This window comes from Xiphias gladius, chromosome 16 (assembly GCF_016859285.1).
Source record: "Xiphias gladius isolate SHS-SW01 ecotype Sanya breed wild chromosome 16, ASM1685928v1, whole genome shotgun sequence".
Lineage (NCBI taxonomy): Eukaryota > Metazoa > Chordata > Actinopteri > Istiophoriformes > Xiphiidae > Xiphias > Xiphias gladius.
This window is the reverse complement of record NC_053415.1, coordinates 25,492,555-25,510,000: the sequence shown is the minus strand read 5'-3', so window position 1 is coordinate 25,510,000 and position 17,446 is coordinate 25,492,555. Positions and strand designations below refer to the sequence as shown.

The 17,446-nt window shown below is 45.0% G+C and overlaps 1 protein-coding gene across 5 annotated transcripts in view; it reads left to right on the top strand.

The window, feature by feature from the left end:
• sf3b1 (splicing factor 3b, subunit 1) overlaps positions 1–15,558 on the top strand; it is a 17,687-nt gene extending 2,129 nt beyond the window's left edge. Inside the window, exons 3-24 of one of the 5 annotated variants that reach the window (XM_040147922.1) lie at positions 864–965; positions 1,125–1,239; positions 3,848–3,927; positions 4,069–4,254; positions 4,468–4,930; positions 5,185–5,306; positions 5,409–5,606; positions 5,716–5,817; positions 6,219–6,398; positions 6,479–6,565; positions 7,575–7,845; positions 8,473–8,618; positions 8,904–9,050; positions 9,921–10,046; positions 10,810–11,031; positions 11,182–11,364; positions 11,461–11,572; positions 11,707–11,827; positions 11,952–12,083; positions 13,418–13,690; positions 13,816–14,032; positions 14,920–15,558. In XM_040147922.1, coding sequence (XP_040003856.1) covers positions 864–965; positions 1,125–1,239; positions 3,848–3,927; positions 4,069–4,254; positions 4,468–4,930; positions 5,185–5,306; positions 5,409–5,606; positions 5,716–5,817; positions 6,219–6,398; positions 6,479–6,565; positions 7,575–7,845; positions 8,473–8,618; positions 8,904–9,050; positions 9,921–10,046; positions 10,810–11,031; positions 11,182–11,364; positions 11,461–11,572; positions 11,707–11,827; positions 11,952–12,083; positions 13,418–13,690; positions 13,816–14,032; positions 14,920–15,078 — 3,744 coding nt within the window. In that variant the 3' untranslated portion in view covers positions 15,079–15,558. Of the gene's footprint in view, positions 1–863; positions 966–1,124; positions 1,240–1,455; positions 3,816–3,847; positions 3,928–4,068; positions 4,255–4,467; positions 4,931–5,184; positions 5,307–5,408; positions 5,607–5,715; positions 5,818–6,218; positions 6,399–6,478; positions 6,566–7,574; positions 7,846–8,472; positions 8,619–8,903; positions 9,051–9,920; positions 10,047–10,809; positions 11,032–11,181; positions 11,365–11,460; positions 11,573–11,706; positions 11,828–11,951; positions 12,084–13,417; positions 13,691–13,815; positions 14,033–14,919 lie in introns of those variants that run through there. The other 4 variants (XM_040147923.1, XM_040147926.1, XM_040147925.1 and 1 more) reach the window with 4 other exon arrangements.
• Positions 15,559–17,446: the final 1,888 nt, after the last annotated feature.

Sequence of the window (17,446 nt, the reverse complement as noted above, 5' to 3'; positions counted from 1 at the left end):
TGTTAACTACACATAATAGCTGTTTTTAAGTCTTGTGAACTAGGCCCTAGTCAAGTCGCAAATCTTAAGAAGGCTAGTCCAAGTAACATCTCACATTTTTTCAGAGGTGTCTCAAGTCTTTACTTGCAATGTCCAGATGCAGGTTATGAATCAACACATCCATATGTGTCAGATAGTTAAATAAAAACTCTTAAAACAAAGGTGCATTGGTGATCACTCATTTTTTATGTTGAAACAACCATCTAGTTGTTTATGTAGAGCTGAACGCCCACACTTGAAGCAGTGACCCAAACGTGGCTTTGCGGCAGTCATTTCCATTGGCTCCAGGGAGAAGAAGGCCATATGCTGGATATGAGGAGGGGAGTTTATTAAGCTACCCATTTATATAGAGAGATAGATATATAGATATAGACTTATTAATGTTATTGAGAGGCTAACTCCTCTTATCTAAACTTAGTTTTCTCCTTTTTTATTCTGGTGCCAGCTGCTGCAACTGGAAGTGCGCTATGTCGTCGAGACGTTGCTTGCATCCCAGTTATGTTATTAATTATTCATGACAGTTTGGCAGAGCTCCGGAAGGCAAAATTACCATATTGCATTTTTAAACATTCATGGGTCACCAGGTCAATTCTTGTCAGCCTTTTGCCCTCAAATCTCAAGTAAGTTGAGTCTCACAGCAGCTGAGTCCCAGTCAAGTCCTCCTTTTGTCTGTATAGTGTTATCATATTGTTGTATCAGTTCTATCGCAATTCCACTGTTTTTTGGAGCTTGACTGCTCCCCGTTGCCTGTTGCACATGAGCTAGGAGAGTCTTGCCATTTTGGTGAGATTTGACTAGACTCCTGCTTCTCCTTCTTTCCTCAGGATGATGAAGACGATACATCAACAAGCTTGTTGGGACAAAAGAAGCCAGGGTACCATGCACCAGTGGCAATACTCAATGCCATTCCTCAGTCAGATGAACAAGTATGTATTCATTTCTTGTCTCACAAATAACAATTTTCATCCCGATCTTTTGCAGTCAAATAGTTTTTTTAAATTGTTGCTCAGAGCAACTTGAAATGGCCTTTTTGATTTTAAATTTAGTAATACACTTACACTCTATACCCCATCTTTGTTTTGCAGTATGACCCATTTGCAGAACATCGTCCGCAGAAGATTGCAGAGCGGGAAGATGAATACAAAGCCCGGCGCAGACAGATGATCATCTCACCTGAGCGTCTCGATCCTTTTGCAGATGGTAAATTGTGCTATTTTTTGTTTTCATTACATCTTCCCCATTTCCTTCCCCTTTTCATGGTTCACTTTTGTGACCCCCATGACTGCCAATGGTTTTACACCCATAGTTTTGCTGTTCAACCCTTCGACCACAATGCAATAGCTTGCCTCCCAGACTTTGATGCCTTCCCTGTGGTCAATCCTGTGTGGTCCTAGAATGTTTTTGTGTCATTTTACCTTTTCTTCCTAATGTACGATCTACATTTGCATCAACTTCCAACTTTGCAATAAGTGTGTCAGTGTGGGCTGATAGTTTGTCTTCAGTATTTTGGTTTGGAAAATATTATTTTCTTGATCTAAATGTGCAAAATTAAAATTTTACCCTGGTGTGTACAGTAAAATTAAGTTAAACCCACTGTAGGGTTACCATGCTTTTCAGTGGGAGAGGTGGTTAGGTGCTCAGTTTTCAAAAGGGGTAATACACCTAACATACATGGGTCGCAGATGGGTTGTGTGTGAGTCGAAGGGTTAACAATCCCATGTTAGCGTCAGCCCAAATTACGATGGGAAAGTGCAGTGTCCTCTTGTCATAGCATATGGGGATGAGAAAGTTCGAGGGTTAGCTATGGTGTAATTGACCTGCTAATGCACTGTGCTATGCCGTGATGAGCACGGTAGCCGATGCCAAACAATAATCTCTTAGCTCATAGACAGAGCTGTAGATACCAAGGCAGGCAGAGGAGGGAAATATGCTTGGTCATTTAGTCATAGCCAGCCCAGAGTCAGTAGTTATATAAGATCATTAAAGTCATAAACTGAATTTGTCAATCAGGTCTCATTTGTCGTCCCAGTTTCTCCTTATCTACGCTATAATTTAAATGTCTTGTGGTAACTTAACCACCTCTGCTGGCTCGTCATATATGGTGGCTACACGAGGTCCTTGGGCCACAGCCTAGGACACTTCATGACAGGCTAGTTATACTTTACATATAAGCGTGGCCAGCCTTTCTCACAGATCATAATTGTTAGGCTTATTGAGCTTGAGTTAATTTAGCTTATTGTGAATTGACCTTTTTTTTATATAGTTTTGCGAGACTTAAAAACTGCCTGGAAATGGCATCGTAAGTGTAGGAACAAGCTATATTTTGAGTATTTTGTGTAAAAACAACAGATGAGAATTATGAGCCAGCTAGTTTAGCTTTCTCTCCATTTTATTGCATCTTCACATCCCCCGACAATATGAGCTTAAGTGGCCTGATTGTTTCAGGTTTGGTTTAGGTAGGGCTTATCTGAAGCCTGCATGTAGAGAGAGCTCTTTGTACAAAGTTGTTGTGTAAATAAATATATTTTTATTTTACAACTCTCTCTGTAAAATAGAAATATGTTATCAAGAAAATTGTGTACCACAATACCACAGGCCCATACTAACTGTCCTTAATTTCTCTCCTACAGCAGTACTGCTTTGCCAGTCCTGTACTGCACTCTGTTAAGGGTGCAGCAACTCATCCTGTGTAGGTTATGGGGAACACAGAGAACTGTGAACTTGTCAGTTTGGTCAGGGTCCACTGGCTGCTTGTTTGGGGCCTGTGAGGGGAATCAGATGCAGCCCAGCTACAACAAACCTCAACCCGCGAGAGCCTCTTTAAGTTTTTCTATTCGGCATATCAATTACCAAAAAAAAAATTAGATCAAATTTCCCATGCATTCACGATGGAAAATCACTGCCCAAATATTTGACTACATATCCTTGCCTTACTTTATCAGTTATCTTTGTCCTTAAGAGGAGATCAAGATCTAAATGTATGACGATTTAACAGTAACCAGTGCTGTTATGAGTCATTGTGGCACTGGAATGTCAAATTATAATATTTCTGACAGTTGGGCTTGATTTATCATTGTCTTTTGCCTCATTTTTATATTTGAATGCAAAAGTAGATGCCTCCAAGTTTTGATTTCACTGTAGTAATGTAATTCCTAGATGTAACCTCAAAATCTTGACTTAACTTTCATCTGCTAGTATAAATAATTGGGAATCTGGACCACAGGGTCTCACATGAACCTTTTTTTTAGTTTTGAGGTTATACCCCAAGAAGATGCTTTGTTTTTTTTTTTTGAGTGCCGTAAATCAATGCAACGCAGGTGGTATACTGTTGTGTGTGAGTTCAAACCCTTTTCCAAAGTGTTACTAATGGTAAAGAGAAATTTTCTAGGCTTCTTTTCTGCCGGTTGAAGTCTGACTGCAGAAGGACCCTTGGCACTGAAAGTGTACGTATTCTGAAGAGCACAGCCCAGGACCCCTGCATCAGTGATGGCTATAACTTCTTAATCCACTTAAAGAAAACACCACAACCACAGCTCTTCTCTCTATGTATCTCCTTGTTATTCATTATAACGCTATGACTGTATGTAAGAAAGACATGTATATTTGTATGTAATTCAGTAGGAGTTTGTTTTGTGAATCATCTGTTTTAAAGAAAAAAAAAAAGACAAAACAAGAACATAAATTAATCTGTTGGTAAAGAGTCAGGGCTAGCTGGCTGTGTTTGTGCTTGCTGTGTTTGTAATAACTTGGGTCCCTGGAGTCTATACTGATGAGTTTCCTATGTTCTTGTTCGTGCTCTTTCGCGCAGGGGGCAAAACGCCGGACCCCAAGCTGCAGGTCAGGTCATACGTGGACGTCATGTTAGAGCAGAACCTGTCCAAAGAGGAGGTAAGCGGCGACCCACTGTTTTCTTTGACTGTGAACTACAAACTGCTTCTCGGTGGTTTTCAGATAAAGTTAGAGACTCCTGTGCTTTGTTGCGCTGCAGTTGTATCAGTTATTCTGACCTTTGTACCTTTTTGCACATAGAGAGAGATTCGACAGCAGCTGGCAGAGAAGGCCAAATCAGGGGACCTGAAAGCTGTCAACGGGTCCGCTGCCGCCCAAGCAGTCACAAAGCGTAAGCGTCGCTGGGACCAGACAGCTGACCAAACCCCCTCTAATGCTACGCCCAAAAAGATGTCCAGCTGGGACCAGGCTGACACCACTGCTGAGGTGAGCCCCCCCCCCCAATTTCAGCTACCCTACTGCTTGGTAGATGAGTTAAGTGCTTTACAGCCGGTAATATATTACGGTGAATTGCTTGTCAGTGCTCAGTACTGTGTAACTTGGTGGAATCCAGTAATGTATAACAAATATTTTGAAGCTGCAAATCATCTCACTCGTGTTTTCTAATCTCCTATTTTCTTCATTTCCGATCTCATGCAGACTCCAGGACACACCCCCGCACACACCCCCTCAAACAGCCGATGGGATGAAACTCCTGGCCGCCCTAAGGGCAGCGAGACCCCAGGGGCCACTCCCAGCACCCGCATGTGGGACCCCACTCCCAGCCACACACCTGCAGGCGCTGCCACCCCTGGAAGGGACACCCCTGGCCACGCCACACCTGGCCATGGTGGAGCCACAGGTAGCGTGCGCAAGAACCGCTGGGACGAAACCCCAAAGACAGAAAGAGAGACCCCGGGACACGGGAGTGGCTGGGCTGAAACCCCACGCACAGACAGAGGAGATGAGTCGGTGGGTGAGACTCCAACCCCAGGAGCCAGTAAGAGGAAGTCTCGGTGGGATGAAACCCCTGCCAGTCAGATGGGATCCTCAACACCACTGCTTACCCCTGGAAAGACCCCCATAGGAACTCCAGCTATGAACATGGCCACCCCAACACCAGGTAAACAAGCTTTGCCTTTTTTGTTGTGTTCCTCCTATCATTTCTGTTTTGCTCCTTTTATTTCTGCCACATGACATAACCTTTTTTTTAATCCCTACCTTCCTTGTGTTCTTTAGTCCTTGTTTGTATTCAGGGACTTTAGGAAGGAGGATTGCATTTTCAGAAGCCCATGCAGTGATTGTCACGCGGATTCTCGAGCTTCTTGGCGGGTTAGCCGTGTGTTTTAAATCTGTTTCCTCTTCTGTTTTCTTCAGGTCACCTGATGAGCATGACTCCAGAGCAGCTGCAAGCGTGGCGTTGGGAGAGAGAAATCGATGAAAGAAACCGGCCTCTCACAGACGAGGAGCTGGATGCCATGTTTCCAGAGGGATACAAGGTCCGTGACCCTTTATTGCATTTAATTCTCCTGTGACAAAAGCACGAGTAGGTATAATTTAAAGTTGTCACAGTACTGACTGTTTATTCTTCTTCTGCGCAGGTCTTGCCTCCACCGGCAGGCTACGTGCCGATCCGTACGCCGGCCCGTAAGCTGTCGGCCACACCCACCCCTATTGGAGGCATGACGGGTTTCCACATGCAGGCGGAGGACCGCACCACAAAACAGATGAATGACCAGCCCTCAGGAAACCTCCCCTTCCTCAAACCTGACGACATCCAGTATTTTGACAAACTGCTGGTCAGCATCAGAAATTTGTGCACACGAGACACGTAAAACGTCGTAAAATCAACAGCTGCGTGTTCGTCCTTTCTGAAGTTTGACAACTGGCTCTGTGTGTTTGTGTTAGGTGGAGGTGGATGAGTCCACGCTGAGCCCCGAGGAGCAGAAAGAGAGGAAGATCATGAAGCTGCTGCTGAAAATTAAGAATGGAACCCCACCCATGAGGAAGGTGGGTCACTTTTCTTGTTTCCTCACTTAGATGATTTCCAGCACCCCTTTTTAAAACATCCCTTAAGTCCCAAAATTTGGTGTATTCTCCATGAGCTCCCCCTGTCCGTTTCCTGTCACGTCATAAGTCTACCACTGAGGTTTGTTAGCATAAGACACAAAAACGGCTCCCACTGCAAGATCAACACCCAGCACTAAGCCTGCCGGTGGCTACAGTGTGAATATTTGCCTGCAAAAGAATGTCCCCTCTGCTGAGCTGCTACTTTCAGCAGAGGTCAGACTGTAGACCATCATGCTCTGCTGGGAGCAGCAGACTGAAACCAGCAGATCTGCTGAGATTGAAGACCGTCTCTCCGACTGATCCATCGTTTGATTGACTGATCCTCTCTTCTCTTGTCCTAGGCCGCTCTGCGTCAGATCACAGATAAGGCTCGTGAATTTGGAGCAGGCCCTCTGTTCAACCAGATCCTGCCACTGCTCATGTCGCCCACCCTGGAGGACCAGGAGCGCCACCTGCTGGTTAAAGTGATTGACCGCATTCTCTACAAACTGGACGACCTGGTTCGGCCGTACGTGCACAAGGTGGGCTCAGTGTCAAAGATGTGTGCTTGCTTTAGCGGATTGCATCTGTGAAACTAACTTACTGTCCCTTTTGTGTCCAGATCCTGGTAGTGATTGAGCCGCTCCTGATTGATGAGGACTACTACGCCAGAGTAGAAGGCAGAGAAATCATCTCTAACTTGGCAAAGGTATCATGGATCTTTTTTCTTTCTTTCTTTTTTAATTGATAAATTACGCGTCCTGTGTCTTGCGAACCTTCTCGCCTGTACGACCAGTCGGTGGTCAGATCAGGGCTAGTTGTTCGCTAGATTGATACCAACACGAGAACCAGCAGACCCGACATTTATGCCTCGTCTGTTCTCAACCTGCACCCGTTGGTTACAGTCAGATAGAACACTGACCGAATCTTGTTGATTTTTGATTTGATGGATATTAACCATTTCCACGATTATGACAGGTGAAAAAATTTCGGTCTCGGTATGTGCAGACTTACTGGTTGCAATGAACAGCAGCCATCCTGTGGATCCATCACGTTTGTAGGCCAGTTCAGCTGAACCAGGGTTTAGCAGACAGAGTATACTCTGAGCGAAAACAAGTTCGCATTCTCATTGAGTGACAAAATACATGAGCTTCTTTCCATTTTAATTGCCATCATACTTTAGCCAAATAGATAATAGAATTAGATGTATTGCTGTGCCTGTTTTTTTTAAAGTTTATTACTGAAGTTAGAGCTGCGATGATTGATTGATTTTAAACAATGGGTCGATTGACAGAAAAATTAATCCGCAACTATTTCGATAACCGATTAACTGTTTTACTCATTTTTCAAGGAAAAATGCCAGAGTGTTTACTGGTTCTGGCTTCTCTATGTCTTTGTCATGTAGGATAGTAAAGAGAACATCTTTATGGTTTGGACTGTTGATAGAATAAGGCAAGCTGTCTGAATGGAGCACCCTGGGCTGGGGAAACATTTTAACGTTTCTCACTATTTACAGAACAGACAATCGATAAATCGACATTGAAGATATCGATTAATGCAACTGATAATTCTCAGTTGCAGCTCTAATTGAAGTGTATTACCAAAACATTTCATTGAAATAGGAAGTATTTGTGCGTTGTGATCTGGCTTCACCTGGTCACTATATGTCTGCCGATGACTCAGGTATTTGACATTTGTCTTCCTCCTGTCCGTCCCAGGCTGCTGGCTTGGCCACAATGATTTCCACAATGCGACCTGATATCGACAACATGGATGAGTACGTCAGAAACACCACGGCCCGAGCCTTTGCCGTGGTGGCCTCCGCCCTCGGCATTCCCTCCCTCCTGCCCTTCCTCAAAGCTGTGTGTAAGAGCAAGAAGTCCTGGCAGGCCCGACACACAGGCATCAAGATCGTGCAGCAGATTGCCATCCTCATGGGCTGCGCCATCCTGCCCCACCTTCGCAGCTTGGTGGAGATTATAGAACACGGTCAGTTGGGTCTTTGCATTATCAAATGACGACCTTTTTAAAGTACCTAATGCAGTTGATCACAGCCTTTTTAAGTGTTATTTTCACATCCAGAATCACTGTTTGAGTGAGTTTTCACACTGAAAACTCTCCTGGACTGATCCCCAGTTTCCTGAGAAGCCCATTGGTCAACTTTTTACACTTGTGTGGTGTTGTTTCCTGTCACAATAGGGTTGTATAGTCTTCCAATTTCAAACAGTCCTCTGCTACTCCTGGCTAATAAAGCAAGCTAGTGATGACGTTGTTATAGTGTTATAAATTAATATAAACATCACTACTGTCCATTTGAAATGATCTGTTATAGATTCTTTGTCCAAGTTTGCACCATTGTTATACAGCTGAAGCTGTGCCAACCTGTTTCCAGGGTTTTTCCTACTGTCGGTTATAATTTTGCATATATTTATATTATGTATTTTTTTTTCATTTACAAGTCGTCACTAATGCTAACCCTAAAATGGATTTAGAAAGTGCTGAAGTAGTGCTTGAAACTGACAGTGAAACCCTGCGGATACAGTTCAACAAACTACTGTCACAAAGTATGGAATGAAATGTGGTCAGGCTGTTGATTTTGACCGTGTGACGCCGCAGGTCTGGTGGATGAGCAGCAGAAGGTGAGGACCATCAGCGCCCTGGCTATAGCTGCTCTTGCCGAAGCGGCCACACCCTATGGTATTGAGTCCTTTGACTCGGTCCTCAAGCCGCTCTGGAAGGGTATCAGACAGCACAGAGGAAAGGTAAGAAGTCAAGATACAAACCTTTCACTAAGTTTTCGGAGAGAGAGACAAAACTTACTTAGTGCAAGATCAACACCCAGCACTAAGCCTGTATGTGGCTACAGTGTGAATATTTGCTTGCTATAGTGTCTCCCTGAAGGGGCTGCTGCTGTCAGTAGAGGTCAGGGGAAAGACCATTAACACTGCTGGGAGCATCAGACACATGCATTTATTAATAAGGTCTGGAAGCCGCCATCGGTGAGATAAGTTTGTATTCACGATTTATGTCTTCCTGCTTGTCACCAGGGTTTGGCTGCTTTCCTCAAAGCCATTGGTTACCTGATCCCACTGATGGACGCCGAGTATGCAAACTACTACACCAGAGAGGTGATGCTGATCCTCATCAGAGAGTTCCAGTCCCCGGATGAGGAGATGAAAAAGATTGTACTGAAGGTGAGGGAGGGGAAGAGTTAACCCATGAAGTCGTAGCATGTGACGCACAGTCAAAACCAGGCGTCTCTAAACCTGTGGTGACTTCCTGCGACTCATTCTCGCCTGTTCAGCTGCTTCATGGCTGCATCAGGGCTAGTAGTTCGCTACAGTAACACCAGCACGAGAATTAGCAGAGCTGACGTCTGTGTCCTCCCTGTTCTCACCCTGCACCCGTTGGTTACATTTACGAAGTCTGGGCTAATCTGACCCTTGTGGTCTGCCGCTGAGCGGATTCGGCGTTTTTATTAACCCTGTACGTTAGGTGAACTCGCAATGTCCGCACGGCCTGAACCTGCCACTTTTATACTCGAGCTATACTCCAGTTACAGCTCTGGTGAAGTTTATGCAAGCAAGACGACTGGGACCTCAGCAATGTAGAGGAAAAAGTGAGGAGGACAGTTCTGCTGTGAACAGAAAGTAATAGGAGAAACAGAAAAATAAGGAGCCACAGACAACGGCAAGACGCAGACCGTATGGTCTGTCTGTTCTGAAGCCAAGTTCAGTTTATCCTGTATCACAGCACAGTCTCAGTCAAGTCTACGGTTTGTGTTTTTTAATTTCTCTAAATGTGTTTGAGTTTTAGGTTTTTTTCCATTTTAACAAAAGAGAGAAGGAAGAAAATAATTAAAAAAAAATTATAAAACATAACACTTTTTAGCTCAGAATAGACAATATAGAAAAGAAAATAAATTTCTAGGCTAAAATCAGGCTTAATCTGTGCAGTCTCTGCCTGGTCTAGGTGGACCGAAGAAACGCTCCAACTCCAAAACCTCGTTGATGTCCTCAGTCACAAGTTTCCTCCTCTGACTGCACTTGTGTTTGGTCTCATAGGTGGTGAAGCAGTGTTGTGGCACTGATGGTGTGGAGGCCAACTACATTAAGACTGAGATCCTGCCGCCCTTCTTCAAGCACTTCTGGCAGCACAGGATGGCCCTCGACAGACGTAACTACAGACAGGTCAGCAAACACTGAGGTCGACGTGTGTTATAATTGATCACGGTGTCTTTGTTTCCCTTGGAGAGAAAAAAAGCAAGTGACAAGAAGTGACAGCAGGTGCACTATGCTACAGACTATACGATACACATTATTGTCACGGTGCTGAAACTTCCTGTTGACTTTAATTCATTCATTAAAAGATAAAGATGTTTAATCTGCTTCACCTAATGTCGATCTCAGAAATTGAATATAACGAATACCATTTATTTTATCCTGTAGTGTAGTATTAAAAAAAAAAAAATAGTTTTACCATATTATTGGAATGGTCTTGTACAGCAAAGGTTTGACCACCCCTGGGCAAATAACGTATTTTGTGGATTTTGAAGTGAAAATACACCCCCTGCAGCAAACGTTGAGCATTAAACATTAAGACACTGAGCCTCTCTTCAAACGTGAATGCACTTTTTATTTAACGAACTAAAAAGATTAAGATGTAAATGAAACGGTAACTTTGGCCTGCATCAAAGTTTGGGGGAACTGTGGAAGTCAAGATGAAATATGAGGGGGGGGACTCCCTCTCCCCCTCCATCTCCCCCTGCAGCAGCACCTTCAGGGCCTGAGCATGTGCCCCAGGTACACCTGTACAGAGAGAGATTCCTTAAACACCACTTGAGTTTAATTTGATATGGAGCGTCTTCCTGAAAACTGACACTTCAGACACTTCCACACTTGCCGAAGCTTCTGCACACATCTCTAAAGTGTTTGAGCTGTCTTCCTCCTACAGTTGGTGGACACCACAGTGGAGTTGGCCAACAAAGTGGGAGCAGCGGAGATCATTTCTCGCATCGTCGATGACCTGAAAGACGAGGCGGAGCAGTACAGAAAGATGGTGATGGAGACCATTGAAAAAATCATGGGCAACCTGGGCGCCGCCGACATCGACCACAAGCTGGAGGAGCAGCTGATCGACGGTATCCTCTATGCCTTCCAGGAACAGACAACAGAGGTGAGGGGGATCAAACTTGTCAGTTGATCGAGAGCTATCAAGACGTCTATTACGAAACGTGTGAAGTCAAGATTTTCCAGGACAGGACGAACCCTGTCTTTGCAGAGTCTTTTTGTGCCGCTAACGTCGTCCCCTCTCCTTTTTCTCCAGGACTCGGTGATGCTGAATGGCTTTGGCACAGTGGTGAATGCCCTCGGGAAGCGTGTGAAACCCTACCTGCCTCAGATCTGTGGTACGGTGCTGTGGCGTCTGAACAACAAGTCGGCCAAAGTCCGTCAACAGGCCGCTGACCTGATCTCCCGCACAGCCGTGGTCATGAAGACCTGCCAGGAGGTGCGTCACGAAGACCTACGCGTGCGCACGCGGATTCAAAGACCCAAACACGTAACGGATTTTAGAAACTAATTTTTTCCTTGTCTGTCACTGCAGGAGAAACTGATGGGTCACTTGGGCGTGGTGCTGTATGAGTACCTGGGAGAGGAGTACCCTGAAGTGCTGGGTAGCATCCTGGGAGCACTGAAGGCCATCGTGAATGTCATTGGTATGTAACCTCACTGCATCACCTTCATCAGCAATCAGCATAAGCCTGTTTTGCTGTGCAGGTCGTTCAGATTTCAGAGTTCAGAAAAAAGCAAACGTCTGAATAGCTAAAGAATCATTTCCCTCCCGCTGCAGGTATGCACAAGATGACCCCACCAATCAAAGACCTGCTTCCCCGTCTGACTCCCATCCTGAAGAACAGACATGAGAAAGTGCAGGAGAACTGCATCGACCTGGTGGGCAGGATCGCTGACAGGTCGGTAGAATAAAACCTCAGCTCAAAGTTACACAGATCTGATCGTAGTGTCTTTTGGGCTTGTGCAGCGAGAGCCTCAGAACCTCACCCCAATTTATTCTGGTGTGTTTTTTTTTTTTTTTTGGGGTGCTGAGTATGTGTCTGCCAGGGAGTGGATGAGGATTTGTTTTGAGCTGCTGGAGCTGCTCAAGGCTCACAAAAAGGCCATCCGCCGAGCCACTGTCAACACGTTTGGTTATATCGCCAAAGCCATTGGGTGAGTGCCGTCTGTCAAATCACCGTCAAGCTCTTCAAAAAAATACCGCATCTTTTTGTATTGATGTTAATTTAATTGTTGCTGTAATTGCTGCAGGTCTTAAGGTTTCAAAAGCATTGAATTTAGTTTCCTCAAAAAAATAAAAGGTTTTAAAAAGACCGAGGGCAGTAATGTTCGGTATAAAATGTTTTTGTATCTTAATGTGGGCTGTCGTTACACACGTTACAGTTTCACACTTGTAAACAGTGGATCGAGCAGAGGGGAGGCTGTTCAGTCTTCTTACATTTCAGTCTGCACCATTACACTCACAGCAAACACTGTCGCTGCGAAGCTCGTCGGGTCAGAAGACTTAAATTAAATCGTCGTTTTCGAATCCATTTTTTGTTCAAAAATCATTTCATTGATTGATTTATCTACGAAGAGGCAAAGCAAGTCTTCTCACAATGGCAGGTCCTGTTCTTCCACATAGATCAGGAACAAATCCAGAACTGGGTGAGTCCCACCCACAACGAAGTCTTTGCACACCATAACTAACGGGAGGAATGGAAAGGTGGTTACAGATGTGATTACAGGCAATACAACTATAGCAATAGCAATAGAAAAAATGAGGAAGAAAACAATACATAAACAATAATAATAATAAATAATTAATAATTAATAATCATAGATGAGTAAAATGCAAAGGAGTCAAGTCCAAGAGGTCAGTGAAAACACCACATATTCATAGCACTGGGAGCTCTGAAAGTATGTCAGAAAGGACCCCCAAACCTTGTAAACATGTCCTATCAGATCCACGGTCAGCGCTGGGAATTTTCTCAAGCTTCAGTCAACACAATCAATGTTCTCAGGCCACTGAGTAATGTGTGTGTGTGTGGGGGGGCAGCTTCCCTCCATCTCACTAGCACTGCTCGTCTAGCTGAAGGAGTGGCAAAAAGCCAGAGCGTTATGCTCAGTCTCCTTGCAGGTTCTTTTTTTTCTTGACACTTATCCGGGTCCTGGTTGCGTTAATTAAGTTGATTATATGCAGTATTAGGTATTACTGTTCTATACTGCTGGAAAGTACTGGAAAAATGTGATATAATGATTAAAAAAAGACCTAGTCCATATAGTCCCTATTGGTTTTCCATCATATTTTCACACTTTTCACTCTGTGATAGTGGAACAGGGTATTACATTTTATTCTATGTGGTATTAAAAAATTCTTACATTTAACTTGGTGAACCTGCTGTGCATAATTGTAAGTGTCCACCACATGATAAATCACTGTAAATCGATTCAAACCGTTGCGTTTCCCCACAAATGTCGTCCTGACCTAATCTTTGCCCTCCTCTCAGTCCCCACGATGTCCTGGCCACTCTGCTCAACAACCTGAAGGTCCAGGAGCGTCAGAACAGAGTCTGCACCACCGTGGCCATCGCCATCGTCGCCGAGACCTGTTCACCGTTCACGGTGCTGCCGGCGCTCATGAACGAATACCGCGTGCCTGAGCTCAACGTGCAGAACGGCGTGCTCAAGTCCCTCTCCTTCCTGTTCGAGTACATCGGAGAGATGGGCAAAGACTACATCTACGCTGTCACGCCGCTGCTGGAGGACGCGCTCATGGACAGGTGAGTTAGAGGACGAGGGCTTCTCGACCGCCTTAATGTCGTTTCTATTATTTTGTCCACCCACGTTTATATCAGGCAGGGGAGGCTAAATAACAGAAACACCCTGTACTCCTGTGATCCCGCAGAGACTTGGTCCACAGGCAGACGGCCAGCGCTGTGGTCCAGCACATGTCCCTGGGCGTCTACGGTTTCGGCTGCGAGGACTCGCTCAACCACCTGCTCAACTACGTGTGGCCAAACGTATTTGAGACGTCGCCTCATGTGATCCAGGCTGTCATGGGGGCCCTGGAGGGGCTGAGGGTGGCCATTGGACCCTGCCGCATGTTGCAGTACTGCTTACAGGTGAGGACAACGCAGCTGCCGCCTTACCCCACCTTACACCCCCAACCTATAACTTCAAAATGAAAAATATCTACAGTTTACAGCGAAAAAATAGAAATGACACAATTTTAGACAAATACGATGAAAAAGAAAACTGAAAAGTGAAAAACTTTTTATATATGAGTTAAAAATGATCAAGATTTAAGACCTAATCTTAGGGGCAGCCGTAAAACCAGCTGATTTAAGTACAGATGTTGTTGTTTCTCGTCCATTAACTGTTAAAGACCTTATTTAGATTTGATACTGAGATTTGTAAGTAAATATAAAACAGGAGACTGCCACAAAATGGGGAGGGTGCATCTGTTCAGGGGTTGGATTAAAAAAAAAAAAAAATTGATTTCTTCAATCGCAATTTTTATTTGAATGATCAAATATTGATTCTTAAAATCCAGAGATTATCCGATGCCACTTTTTTAGAGAAATGTGTTTGTGAAACAAGGGAATATGTTGCAAAAGTGACACATTATTGACCATCAGGGAGCAGGATGTGACCCAGGGCTGCAACCAGTGATTATTTTCATTATCGGTTAATCTTCTCAGCCAATTACATATCAAAAAAAAATGGTGGAAAAAATCCAAGGTGACGTCCTCAAATGTTTTGCTTCTGTCCGACTAACAGTTCAAAACACAGAAAAACGGCAAATCCAAGCATTTTTTAATCCATTTTTCTGATCACTTTTTTTTAATCGAGTCATTGTTTCAGCTCTAGTTGTGACAGCAATGAGTTGTTTTACAAAAACAAACACAGTCCACCTCAGGGCATTAAACTTAGTTTTAAATGGTCCCTGTGATAGGTCTATTTGTTTTGTTCGTTGTTGTACATTAAGTCCATTGTTTGTTTTCTCCAGGGTTTGTTCCATCCGGCCCGGAAGGTGAGAGACGTCTACTGGAAGATTTACAACTCCATCTACATCGGCTCACAAGACGCCCTCATCGCCCACTACCCACAAGTCTACAACGACGAGAAGAACGTTTTCGTCCGCTACGAGCTCGAGTACGTCTTGTAAATACAAAATTTATGTGCTCTTTGTTTTTCTCGTCCCTCAACTCTCGCCCTCCACCGTCGTCTCTCATCTTGGTTTAGGACTGAGTCGGTTTTCATTTAGCAACTGTATGTCGGTCTTTTTTCCCGGGGCCAAACAGTCCATGTCCTGGATGACATTTATCGATCCTGGACTGAAAATGAGCGTGAAATTAGGGGAAATTAAAGAAGGAACATTGTAGAGTCTGTATGTATTTTTTTTTTTTTTTTTTTTAATTTCTCTCTTTTTTGAGTGTTCCCTGTAAGGAATGGTCAGGGTCAGACGAGCCCTGGTTGAGGAATGCTGCGCAGTCACGACAATGTTTTAAATATTTGGATTATTTTTTGTTTTTTTTTTGTGTATTGATAGGCTTCTGTATCAGCTGCACACGCCCTCTCCATGTTTTACACCTCCTCTGTTCTTATTAGATTGTTGCTTTATTTAACCGAATAAAATGTTTGTGTATAAAAATCAAATGCTTCGTGTCAAGTATCAAGTTTTTTTCTTCATAGGACTCGAAATACCTGCCTAATAGACATTTACACACACGAGAGAAGAAACTGGGAGTGACGGTTTCTGTACAAAGAAGACAAACGATAATAAAATAAAATACATTTCATCCAAGAAAGGAGGACATTGGCACACACACAAGGCCTGCATCAGTTGACACAAGCAAGACTGAAAATAAACAAGTGTCAGTTCAGGTTTGAAATTGATTATTAAACGACTCCGTACAACACTTTTTATTTCGTATTGTACGGAAATGAATGGAAACTCTGGAAGGTAGAAAAGCATTTCGAGCATTTGAAAACGGTCACTGGTATTTATAAACAGTGGTAAAAGAAGCGTTCAGAAGAGGAAAATAGTTGTACCACACTGGAAAAAATGCTCCTGACCACAGTCTGCAGCGCTGCAGAGTCTGAATACTTTCATATATGAGAGATTCCAGTTTTTAATTCTTCTTTTTAGTACATTTGCAAAAGTCTAAAAACACGTTCTTCTCTGTCGTTACGGGTTGTTTAGTGCAGGTTGACGGGGGCGAAAATGGCCCTTTTCGCTGTGAGTAAGCGAAGGGGCCCGAAGACTTTCTGGACTCGGGCCGCGCGAGTCCTGGGGGTTAACTGGCTTTTTGTGTGACGGAGGTTTACACGCTGGCCTCGCACGAAAACCTGGTTTCCCTGATACGGTCTCGCCGAGACACAACAAGCAGATAAGAGCCCGGCGAGCACGGGGTGGGGGGTGGGGGTCCTGGTCTGGATGACCTCAGCCCTCACGCCGTGCGGGCGAGCTGAGCCCGACGTCCCGGGGGCGGCGGGGCCGAGCAGTCTGCGGGCAACTCGTGCTCTCCTCGCTCGGTGAGCGGACGGGGAGCGTGTGAGTGTGTAAAAAAAAAATAAAGAGCGCAGAGACCAGAGCCCGACCCTCACACACACACACACACACACACACACAAGGGCATCCTACCCCCACTCCTCCTCCCCCTTCAGCCAGAGTCATGCGCTCTGACCCAGATACCCCCTCCACCCCCACCCCCCCAGGCCGACGCCGGCGGGCTCGGGGTCTCCTGCTCCGTGCTGTTTGTTCGTGAGGCCGCGGCAGGACAGAGCCGGAGGAAGCATCCCGGTCTGAAAGTACCGACACCGCGCTGTAAAAACTCTCCATGACGAGCAAAAGTCCCGGAGGCGACGATGTTGCTTCAGCAAACGCGTGACTTTAATCCGGAAACTGTACTCAAAGCATCGGGGGTTGACGTCCTGTCCTGCTATTTTACATTATATCAGCAGGTTGTTATTACTCATGCGTTGATGCGTAAGCTCCGGAGTGAACCGGTAATGAGGGACGTCCACCTTCTGGCCAAGCACGAAGCGCAGGCTACAACCGGGGGCCGACGGGAAAAGGGATTCATCCTCTGGAAGCCATGAATGTCCGTGGAAAGGTCCAGCGGTGGAAAGTAACTAAGTACATTCACTCCGGTGCTGTGCCCGAGGCTCAAACGTGAGGTTCTGGTACTTAACTTCAGCGGGTTCCTTTAATGCCACGCTCTTCTTTAACTCCACAACCTTTTACCTGACGGCCTCAGTTCACTGTCCCTTTACGAATTAAGGCTCTTGAACAAAGTGCGTATGAGGAGCTCATAAAATGTTCAGCTCTATTTTCCATTAAACTAAGTAACCTAAGTATTTAAAGAGTAGAGCTGAAACACTCGGTCCATTGACTGAAAGGTGGTGGACCGCAGGCGGAGTACGGGGACCCGGTGGACCGCGTTGTGGCCTGGCGTGGGCCAACGGCCGCCGGCTCCTGGGTGTGGCCTGAGACCGAGGACATGGTTGTGTGCGGACCTTCCGGGGGACCA